We start from the raw sequence: 12546 nt of genomic DNA on the forward strand, positions 1-12546 counted from the left end.
CTGCATGATACAAATTTGTAAAATACTCTTACTCCACAAAATCTGGATTTCATTATTTTATTGTTGCATGTATCCTATTTGGCAAGTTAGGAACTGAATATTAACTCATTCTTTCTCTCAGCCTCTCCACTCTAACAATGTTTAATCCTTCTGTACTGCCCACTGCCATGCTCTGGATGTTCAGTTGGGTGGAAAGAAGATACTGCCAGAAAGAAGAGTGAAAAACATTTCAACGTCTTTGAAAGATTACCACTGGTCTAAAGAAAAGATAAAACCCACATTTTTGAAAAGGACCTATGTTTCCTATAGTATTCAACAAATGTAGACTAACTCCAAATAATGATAGAATTTTCTTAGGAATTATCAATGTATTTGGTGCTTCAAAGATTTTTGTCCCAATAATCCTATATGGGTTGTTAATTTAAAAAATTTACGAAGGAAAACCGGTGTTTATTTTACAGGGAACCAGAGAGGAAGGATATACAGACCCTGCTATGGCTGCTCAGGATGCAATGGTAACTAGAACCAGATCTCAAAGTGACTATGAAAAACCTTTGTTAAAATGGTCTAGGGTGATTATGGGGCTACTTCCTAGCTGTATGATGTTTCAGGTCCTGTGGGAAGCCTGTCAGCAGAAGACAGGGGAACACAAAACCATGCTGCAAATGATCCTGTGCAACAAAAGCTGTCAACAACTGTGGCTGGGTAATTATTAATCAAGTTTCTTTTCAGCTACGTAACAGATAGCATAATGGAAAGCAAGTAGTTAACTGGAAGGGGAAAAAAGGGAAATGTTGCATATAGAGGAAAGCCAGTTATTACAAAGGTACTTATTTTGAATTACATTTACACAGACAAGTCTCATCTAATGACATTACTAAGGAATAAAATTTTCTTATAATTTTATTTTTTCCAAAAACTGAATTATATAACCTTTAAATACTGTATCTTTTAGAATCATCTCTGTTTCTGATGGAGAACTTATTCAAATAAATCTGCTGTTTTCTGTTAGGCATATTATATGTTTTCTTGAAAAGAATATAGTAAACATGGTTTAATTAGTCCATTATAAGTCAAGGAAATTATTATTAATGTTACGATCTGTGTGAAGCTGCCATGTTTGTCTTAGAGGTGCACTCACATTAGTTTGCACATTGTTTGGCTTTTATACTTTTCTGTTTCTTTTAGTTAAAAAAAATGTTTTACATTTTTTCTACATATATAAAACGCTATAAAAATTTATAAAAGACAGCAACTCCAGTTCAACCTGTACCCCATACTTTATTTACTTTCACTATTTATAGCAATCTAATCAATATTTATATTTTAAATTTATAATATTTATATTTTAAATTTATAATATGTACAAAATCTCCTTTGAATTATATCAATTTGTTGAAGTTTTCCAGGAATTTCAAAATATTTCTGGGCAAGACATAGTAGATGCCATTAATGAATGCTATGACGGATACTTTCAAGAGTTGCTAGTTGCAATTGGTAAGTAATACTTTATTTGGTGTACAGCAGACCTTTCATTCCACAATAAACGCTGATTAGCTCTGATTGAATTAAAGATGCATGACTTCATTGAATCACTTTCCCCTGAATTTAATTATTTAGGAAGGATGTTAACTCTATAGAGGAAAAGTACGTTAGCTACTGACTGATACAGTGCACTAAACTGGCAACTTGATAACTTTAATGAACTAATACCCTTCTCTAACAGCTGGTTCAACTTTCATACTGGGAAACATTAATTCTCAGATACTCTCTCAGGTAATGGGATCTCATACCTTTAAATTCATTTTATAGGGGCACCTGGGTGGCTCAGTCGGTTAAGCGGCTGCCTTTGGCTCAGGTCATGATCCCAGGGTCCTGGGACTGAGCCCCGTGTCTGGCTGGCTCCCTGCTCACCAGAAGTCTGTTTCTCCTTCTCCCTCTGCCCTTCCCCCACTTGTGCTCTCTCTCTCTCACTCTACTCTCTCTCTCAAACAAAAATATTAAAAAAAAACAAATTCATTTTATATGTACTGATTTCCATTCCCTTATTAAAAAGCAGATAAGTGCTAGAAATATGGCTTCCTTTTCTCCAAGAGGAAGAGATTTTTTGTCATCATCTTTAATATTTTGCCTTTAGGGGTAAGTTCTACCATAAACAAAAATTCACCAAGTTGTTACTCGGTAGTGATTTCTGCAGGCTTTTGTGAGAGACATACCTACATCTCTTTCATAAGAAAAGATATCTTCCCATAAAGAGGAAAACAGTGGTAGCTATCCGTAACAACTACTATTAAACTACCCATGCTGTACCTTGTGTTGTGCTAGGACTTGACAGCATACACTGTAGGAACTACAAATGAAAGGTCTTTGTGAAATGTCCCCATAGAGAACACACATCAAGTAATCACTTATATTTGTTGAATAAATGTATATTATGATTTTCCAGTCCTAGAATAGCACAAACATACATGGGCATTAGAGATGGTAGGGAACAGAATTTTTATAGCTTAGCTTATAAAGGAGTTTTAAGCTAGGGTTCCATTAAAAAGGTTTGGTGGGTTCTTTGAACTCCTTAAAATAGTATACAATATATGAACAAGCATGTGTTTTTCTGAGAATATGGTGCATTTATTTTGGCTAATTCTCAACATAATTTAATAAGCATGTATTACATCACAACTCATTTAACAAACAAGGCCCAAGAAGGTTAATTGACTATTTCAAAGTCTATCAACTAATGAGCAACAAAGTTCTGACTAGAACTCATGTCATCTGAATTTCAAGATAACTGTCTTTCCACTATAGACCATACCACAAACAAAGCAGTGGGTGAGAGGAAATAGTAGACATGAGAAATACCAGAAAACAATTTAACTGATTCATTCATTTATTCAAGAAACATTTATTGAGTCATCTACTATTCTGGTCATTGATTTAGGCCCTGCAAATGGAACAGTAAAACAACAACAAAAGCTTCTTCTCCTCAAAGTGTCCACATTCTAGCAATGACTCAAGAGTGCCATGAGGTTTACAGTTATAAATAAAAATAAAAGATGAAGGCATGGTCTTACAACCTAAAATTATCATTGGAACTATAGAGAAAACACTGTTGTGATGACTTTATTTTGCCCAAAAGTTATAGCCTCACATATGGTACTCATTTATTTACTTATTCAAATACACATTATTGAATGTCAATCATTCAACTGATCTCCATCAAGGACAACTGTTCACTAGGCTGTAGGTGGTTCTAATGCCATAATGGTTTTGATTAAATGACTCCTAACACTGGTCCAGGCCCCTTATTGCCTTTTTTTTTTTTTTTTTAAAGAGACCTCAGATTTGGGGTGGTTGGGTTGCTCAATCGGTTGAGCATCTGACTCTCGGTTTTGGCTCAGGTCATGATCTCAGGGTCATGAGATCCAGCCCCATGTGGCAGGCTCCATGATCAGTGGGGAGTCTACTTGAGACTCTCTCTCTCTGTCCCTCCCCCCACCTACTCTCTGTCTCTTTCTCTCTCAAATAAATTTAAAAATATTTAAAAAGGGGGCGCCTGGGTGGCACAGCGGTTAAGCGTCTATCTTCGGCTCAGGGCGTGATCCCGGCGTTGTGGGATAGAGCCCCACATCAGGCTCCTCCGCTATGAGCCTGCTTCTTCCTCTCCCACTCCCCCTGCTTGTGTTCCCTCTCTCGCTGGCTGTCTCTATCTCTGTCAAATAAATAAATAATATCTTTAAAAACATATATTTAAAAAGAAAAGAAAAAGGCCTCAGATCTATCCACAAGTCTACGAGGGATTAAAAATAGTGTTTGGGAAAATGAATCAATTGCATATTGAGTTCTATAATAATAAAAAACTATAATAGTGGTGATAACCTGGGTCTCTTTGAAGATTTATTTAATTTTCAGATAAAAGGGGCACATTTTTCTTCACCAGATGCTGTGAAGGAACTAAGAAATCTCCAAAGATAGAGATAGACTAAATGAAAATCTGAATGAGTCATAATTGTTGCTTTACATTTTTCTGTAGGTTATGGCTTTACCACTATTCTACCCATTGAAATTTTACTAAAATGTACAATGAGGGATTCCACATAGGACTCAAAAAGTTTCACTCTCCCACGATTTTAACAGAAAAAAAAAAAAAGTGTTTTCGTTGTTTCCCAAATTCTGAAGAAAATATATATTGTCACCCTCAAACTTTCTTTTTTTCCTCTGATTTTTCCTAGTTCTCTGTGTTCGAGACAAACCAGGCTATTTTGCTTATAGACTATATAGTGCAATCCATGTAAGTATGGCCCACATTTTTTTAAAATTTCTCCAGAAAATCATGTCTACTTTCTCAAAGCACTGGGTTTACTTTTCTTATTTAAACATTTTTGAACTTGGATGCAAATATATTCATTTCAAACAAAATATGCTCAAGTGAAAAAAATGTATTATACACCAAAATGAGAACGACCAACTAAATAATGCTCTGCTTTCTACATCAAATTGAGTTACCTAAGAAGTATGACTCCATGGGTCCTATCTCCCCCATGTGCTTTAGTTCTTCTTAGCATACGAAGAAACCGGCAAATCCTAAAGCTTTTGGACCCTTACTTCATACTTAATTCAAGTACAAAACATATAGTATCAAGCAGGAAATGTCAAAACACTGTAAGTCCTTAGTAAGAAATTGCTACATTTCTGAAATTTAAAAACATGAAATAATGCAGTGGTTATTTTTAAATCTAAAGTATTTTTTTTAAAGTACTTTAAAAAGAGATGGCTAGACAACAATAAACTCTACATCTATTCTATGAGAATGTTGATCATAGTTTAGTGTGATAGTCAATCACACATCCTTTGGTGCATTTATTTTTAAAGAAACAAACACTTAAATGCATGAGACAATGCACATTTTATCCATTATGTGGATTAACACATTTTTAGGAAAAGAAAAGTTCTGATACAAATCATTATACATATTATCATAGCTTCAAAAACTCAGAGGAAATTATTTTTTTTAAAGTCAGTAATACAGCAGTTTTAAGAGTCAGTGTTTTATCCTCATTTTTACAGACCAACTTACTAAAAGTAGCTAGCATGCTGGGATAATATAATAGTTGAGAATATTTCTATTATATATCTTGTGTAAAGAGTATTTTTTATTTATGTACAAGAACCAGCCTATGTATCCTCAGATCACATATCCTATGCTCACAGCCTTCTGCTTCTATTTTATTCTATTTCCAAGCAGAAAAAGTTGACTTGATTTAAAATTTTTTTAAATAATGTATTGGGCAATGCTATGGAATGATTTCAACAGTGTCCTTCTCCAAAAATGGAATGAAGTTTCACTTGTGAATGACCATAGAGAAATAAGCATAATTAGTCTGATTCCAAATCTGTCCAAGTTGAGGGCTACTTATTCTAATAATAAATAAAAATTCTATTCCTTCTGTGTGTGTTTCAATGCAAAAATGAAGATACATGTACTCGCAACTGGCTTGGAGGTAAGAGGAGGATTGTATATTCAAATAATTGAATTTTTAATATATGATGACCTCAAATGTAAAATATTGGTCAAAGCTGTTACACTACCCCTAACCGAAGTAAACTACAGGTATTTTTCTCTAGTGCACTCTAAGTGAATGATGTACAACTTAAATATGGAAACTTGGGTAAATCATTTAACTTAATCACCCCAAATTATGAAAAGATTGCTTAGAGGTCTATACCCAAAACATTCAGACATCAAAAATTTTATTATGTTCTACACACACACACACACACACACACACACACACACACACACGTAAAATATATACGTATATATATTATGCTCACTGGCCACTGGATGTCCCCATTACTCCATTTGAAAAGACAAATGGAACTTGGTTTATAAAGCAATGTTCTTTCTGGAGCTAGTATACAGAAATTGATTTTTGTATTTTTCAGTATTTGAGTTTAAATCCAAAAATATTTCAAATACCTGGAATTTGTATTTTTATAATTTTTAGAAATAGACTGTAAAATAAAAATGTAATTGTTGTCTCACTCAGACATGTCAATGTTCATCTAACATTATCCCAACCCACCTTCCTCCCTGGCCTAGAAAGAGCACATGATCAGATCTGCATTACAATGCAGTGTGAGGGGCACCTGGGTGGCTCTGTCGTTAAGCATCTTCCTTGGGCCCAGGGTGTGAATCCCAGAGTCCTGGGATCGAGTCCACCTCAGGCTCCCTGCTCTGCTGGGAGCCTGCTTCTTCCTCTCCCCCTCCCGCTGCTTGTGTTCCCTCTCTCGCTGGCTGTGTCTCTCTCTGTCAAATAAATAAATAAAATCTTTATAATGCAGTGTGAGGGAGACAGTGTGAAGGCGGGCTAGGCTGAAAGGAAGGAACTATTACAGAATCAGGAAGGAGACAGCGTGAAGGTTGGCCAAGGGGTGAAAGGAAGGAACTACTGCAGAATCAGGGTGAAATGGTAAGGGCCAGCATCAAGGCAGTGACACTGGAAATAGATATTATGGGACATTTAAGAAGTAAAACAGAAAGGGGGCCCAAATGCTGATGTAGGAAGACCCTGAACTCGCCTCTTCCCCCCGACATACCAAATCTACACGTACATAAAGAGCAATTTCTCCTGAACAACTGAAGGCTGAACAGCTTCTGCACAACAAATAATGAAGGGTCCACATAGAGAAGGTAGGAGAGTTGGAGACATAATAACCTCTACACGAAGGCCTATAGTAGGGAGGGATATCACTGAGGCACCCATGCGCAGACTCACCTGCCCTGGGCACAGTGAAGAAACAGCAGTTTAAAAGACAACTAGACTATAAGTAAAGGAAATTTACTCATTAACCTTAAGACATCCACCAAATGGGTGAGGAACTGTCGGAAGTCTCTATCCCTTACACCTGCCAGACTAGTTATTATCAAAAAGACAAAAAATTACATGTGTTGGCAAAAAATGTGGAGAAAAGAGAATCCTCATACACTATTGGTGTGAATGTAAACTGGTGCAGCCAATATGAAAAACAGTATTGAGTTTCCCGAAAAACTTAAAAATAGAACTACCATAAAATCCAGCAATTCCAGTTCTGAGTATTTATTCAAAGAAAACAAAAACACCAATTTGAAGAGATATAAGTACCTCTATGTTTATTGTAGTATTATGTACAATAGCCAAGAAATAACCTATGTGTCCATCAATAAAGAATGTGTCACACACACACACACACACACACACACACACACACTGGACTATTAGTCATTAAAAAGAATGAAATCTTGCCATTTGCAACATGGATGGACCTAGAGGGTATTATGCTAACTTAAATAACTCAAAGGAAGACAAATACCATATTATTTCATTTATGTGTAGAATTTAAGAAACAAAGCAAATGAATAAACAAAACAGACTCACAGTTGCAGGAAACAGTTGGTCACTGAGGGAGAGGGGTTGGGGAACAGGCAAAAGAGCTAAAGGGGATTCAGAGGTACAAACTTCCAGTTATAAGATAAATAAATCATTGTGATGTAACATTAGGGAATGTAGTCGATAATATTGTAATAACTGTATGGTAAAAAAGAGACTGATGGGGATCATTTTGTAATGTATAAAAAGACTGAATCACCGTGACGTACATCTGGAACTAATATGCAATAGTATGTCAATTATACTTCAACAAAATAAATAAATAAAACAAAAGAAAGAAGTCAAATAGGTAGAATACTTCACCGCCTGTACCCTGTATGAGAGAGTCTCAGAGGAGACTGGGAGTCTGACTTGGACACACCCCAATCGCCATGCCAGTGTTTGAGGAGTACAGGAGAAATAAAGAATATGAGTCTATATTAGATAGATTACCTTTAAGGTACTGTTTTCTAATTTTTTTCACTCCTCTTCTGTATCTTTTAGGACTTCGGTTTCCATAATAAAACCATCATCAGGATTCTAATCGCCAGAAGTGAAATAGATCTGATGACCATCAGGAAGCGATACAAAGAGAGATACGGAAAATCCCTGTTTCATGACATCAAGGTAAATCTCCTACACATATTTATTTTGACCCAGATTTGATCCTTTTTGAAACTGAAATAAGAGCTTTAAGTACCTTCGCGTTAGAATCTAAAAAGTTAACTATTCTGACAAAGATGATCTACTTTAGTTCATCAGACAGTCTTTAGAGCATCAACAGGTGCTAAATTAGGAAATTCCTTCACCTCAGTAACAGAATTTGTTTCTCTTTGGTGTGTTTCAAACAAAAATTGTTGATGGAATCATGTAAAATATTCATTCCCTAATTGTGTAATGGTGCCATGTGAGTTAAATTTTCAAGAATGATCAGTATCAGGAAAAATACATTTTGCAATAAGGCCACACTACTTATGAAGAGGCTTCTTAGATCAGTTCAGCTCCTATTGTCATAGAAGGTTGGGCACCCAGTCGAATCCCATAAACTGGTAACTTGGAGGAATTTAACATTGATAGTTATGTAAAATTCTATGCAGCCCTAGCCCTTTAGCCCTTGAAGGGCAAAGCAGCAATGATTCAGAAGTAAACCAATTTCTTCATTCTAATATGTCTAAACTTTAGTCGGGATTTTGATAAAGCCTAGCAAAGAATTATTAGAATATACAGGGCTACGTATGTAATTTTTGGCACCCAGTCTAAAATTAAAATATTTGACCTCTTGTTCAAAAATTATGAAGAATTTCGGGGTGGTATTAGCATAGCATTAAACCAAGCACAGGGCCCTGAGAATGTATCTTACCTTATACTCTGCACATAGCTAAGTGCTGTTACCTGTTCACATTGCTTCCCACTGAAATTTTCAATTGTACAAACAAGCTTTTTAGTTTATTAAAAGTGATCCAGACGCAACTTGACAACCTAAGGACCAACCTAAGGACCATAAAAAAAACAGAAGACCCTATAAGCCTTTGCATAGCCAAAGTGGTTTCCAAAAAACGCATTGCAGCAGTTAAGAGAAATTTTATTCCTTTGTTTTGCTAAAACTCTCCTCGCACCTATCTTCAAAACCCTAAACTTTAAGTGGCAATAAACATTTTTCATTGAGAAATACATGTCATAACTTATTTTCTAAATGAATAAATGAATTCTAACATATATACTGCAATTAACCAAGCCACCTCAAAGTCTGCATGTAATTCATGTAACTTACTATATGCATTTAAAACAATGAATTATAATTGCATGACTTTGTGTAAGAAAACATAATGATAGTTGATTTTTAACATAATTTAACATAATTTTTATAATTCCATATATATCTTACTATTATTATTTGAAAAACTTAGAAACTATAGAAGACCATAGAAAGATAAAAATTGCCCTTATTCTCCACCACATTCAGTAATGAAATGTTGTTGTAGGTGCTATGTTTTTAAAAATATATATAAACATTAATATGTTTTACTACATAAAGGAATACTTTTATTGAATCATGGTATTCCACTGCATAAGTTATAAAATACATAAACTACCCCACATTATTAAATATTGCTTTTTACTTTTTCACTATTATACATAATGTTGTCTATATTTTTGAGTGTAAATTTTTGTGCTCACCAACAATTGATCATTATTTCCTTAGGATATATTTCTTGAAGAAGAATTATTGCATTAGTCAGTATAAACATTTTTAAGTCTTTGGAGGTATATTGTCCATTTGCCCTCCAGATTCTAAATTGATTTATAACAATAATATTAGGACACCTCTTTTAAAGTTGAGGAGATTTAATTCTACCGTGAGTTATTCTTTTCATAAATACACATTAGGGTTCAATCAACTTTATATAAACCCTATTCTATTGACTATGATCATGGTATTATTTTTCAAAAACTTCCACTGGGAATAGTTCTCAGGACATATTAAATCTTTAGATGAAAAGAGTCAACAATTTTAGAAACGCTAATGGCCCATGGATCTTTCTCACTGTAATTCAGAGGAATCATGCTGCTTCTTAGAAATACTGTGACATTTTATTTCAAATGCATTGTTTGTTTGTTTCAGAATTGTGCTTCAGGGCATTATGAGAAAGCTCTGCTTGCCATCTGTGCTGGTGACGCTGAAGACTACTAAGTCAAAAGAAGCATTTGGAAGACACTGCATTCCTATTTACAGACAGGTCAAAACACAGAGTTTGTGAGAAGTTTGCATTATTAGAAACATGATAGCAAAATTATAGAATCATATTTGCTCTTGTATCTTTAAAATCATTCTAAGCCAAAGAAAAATCTATTGATAAAAGTATATGAGACTGGATTTATACTTATCATCCAAATCAGCAATTTACTAAATGGAATAGTAAAATAATGGAATAAAAATAATTTCATTGAAATATATTTTATTTAAATGTGAATTGTCAATTCCCTACAGCAAGAAATCTGTTTATAGCTGTCCTTAGCATGCTTGGGGAGAGGGAAACATGGTGTGTGGCCAAGCCCCTTCGAGAAATTTTCTAGATTTTTGTACAAATGCAATAAAGCCAAAGTGAACATCTAAAGCTGCCTTTATTTAAAAGAAAATGAAGATATAAAACAGCGAAGGGCAGCCATACAGATATTTGTCAGGCTTCAGTATGTAAGAGACCTGGATGTAAAAATGGGTGTATGTATGTGTGTGTGTGTGTGTGTGTGTGTGTGTGTGTGTGTGTGCGTGCGCAGATGTGGGGGGTGGGAAGGGTGTAACCATTCTGGTCAAGGCAGTTTATCCTTAGCTAATTTTATTTTTTTAGTGTGAGTGCCTAACCAACCCCGTATTTACCCATGCAATGACAGAAAAATCATTGCTCATTGTTTTTGTCTTCCCTTCTTACCATCACCATCAAAGCCATTTGGAAGTTATTATGAACTTTGTACCATCGGTAAAGACTGGCCCCTTGCGGGTCTGACGATTCAGTAAATTAAGAGCAGCAAAGGAAAAATACTGAGGTCAGATTTGGGAGAGAATCTAGATTGATGCCACAAACTAGCCTAGAATGAAAGCAGAAAGAGAGATGGTGAGTCCACAACAGAGGGCTCCCAATATATGCAAAGCAAAACACAAAACCCAAGATCACAGAAAGCGGCAGTTAATGAAGTCAAGCAAGGAAAATGAGGACACATGCAGCCAATCTAGAGGACCTGGTGAAGGAGTGCTCTGTTCCAAGAGCAACACATGGAATGTTTGGGGGCTTTTTTGTTTGTTTGTTTTTCCCAATAACCTGTGGCCCAGTCCCTGTAGATCTGTCGTCACCAGTCTCAGGAGAAGAAAACTGTATTTAGAACCTGTTTTCTTACAGGCGAAATGATACAGGACATTTAGAACACAGTGACTGGGCACAACATGAAACATTTAAGAATAATTAGACTTCTGAAATCACTTTCAAGATGTCAACTTACTGCTATGTTGTATGATGTTACATCATTTTAAACTGACCTTGATTTTTATCTTTAAAAATATATCTTTAAGATTTCAGTCTCAATTATTTGAGATATTTAGCATAGCTCTTCTTCCAGATAATTTTTTTTAGATAAGAGTTTTAATACAGGAAAAATGTTAGAATTCCTACTGAGAATTTAGATATTTAAATAAAAATTTTCCTTGCTAGGACATTTTTGTGTAAGTAGTTCAATAAATTTTGAAATTTATACTTTTGCTGGGTAATACCTCTTATTTCTTTGATAAGGCATGGTGTTGTCAAATCAAAAACGAATTCGGACTTCTATAGGGAGGGGTTTTATTTGAAAAGACTACTGCAATAAGTGGGGAGAGGGGCTGCAATAGGGAAAGAGGGGCTACTGCAACAAAGAGAATGTTCTGTGAGATTTACAGGGGTCTCAAGGGTCAGCCAGAAAAGGATTTTTAATTTATAGGGATGAATAAACAAGGCTAGGAAGAATCAGGTGTGGGGAATGGGATGAGTCTGTGGTGTGATCGGACAATTCATCTGGAAAAGTCTTTGGTTAACATTGCCAGTAATTGATCTGAGATTGGACAGTTGATCTGGGACAGTTGATCTGGGAATGCCTCCAGTTAGTTTTCAGCAGGAGCTAAAGGGTGGATTAAAGTGCAGGGACCTCTGGGGAAGGAAGAAACCTGAGTAAAATTTAGTCAGGTTAGCATGTATTTTGTCCAGATCGGTCAGGAGGGGAAAACAATTCAGCTAATCATTTTGAGGCAAAGAACAGGAATTTGAAGGATGTATTGGGGATTGTTATTGGTAAGCAGGGGGTCATCTGAAGTCTTATCTGAGTCATATAAGAAAGAATGGTTCTATGTTATAAGCCATTTTCTGAAACACAAAATGGTGGGAAAATTTCTTAATCATCTCTGTTTTCCAGGATCACAGTGCTTGGGTAAAGATTAACATTGTCAATGTCTTTTTTTTCCCAAAGTTTTGTCTTGAACGCTTCACTTAGTTGTTTAAATGCCAATACAACATTATCATCTTTACCATCACATAATTCACTTAGTGAAGTCCTGTGAAAAATTAAGTGTCTAAATTGTTATCATTGTTATTTGTGTTTAATGATATTTAGCTATTTA

The 12546-nt window shown here is 35.2% G+C and overlaps 1 protein-coding gene across 1 annotated transcript in view; it reads left to right on the plus strand.

The window, feature by feature from the left end:
• ANXA10 (annexin A10) overlaps positions 1 to 10098 on the plus strand; it is a 133272-nt gene extending 123174 nt beyond the window's left edge. Inside the window, exons 7-12 of the mRNA XM_008685639.1 lie at positions 462 to 515; positions 612 to 705; positions 1402 to 1497; positions 4230 to 4288; positions 7911 to 8033; positions 10030 to 10098. Of these exons, the coding sequence (XP_008683861.1) occupies positions 462 to 515; positions 612 to 705; positions 1402 to 1497; positions 4230 to 4288; positions 7911 to 8033; positions 10030 to 10098 (495 nt within the window). The remainder of the gene's footprint in view (positions 1 to 461; positions 516 to 611; positions 706 to 1401; positions 1498 to 4229; positions 4289 to 7910; positions 8034 to 10029) is intronic.
• The last annotated feature ends 2448 nt before the right edge of the window (positions 10099 to 12546 follow it).

This window comes from Ursus maritimus, unplaced genomic scaffold (genome assembly GCF_017311325.1).
Source record: "Ursus maritimus isolate PB19 unplaced genomic scaffold, ASM1731132v1 scaffold_11, whole genome shotgun sequence".
Lineage (NCBI taxonomy): Eukaryota > Metazoa > Chordata > Mammalia > Carnivora > Ursidae > Ursus > Ursus maritimus.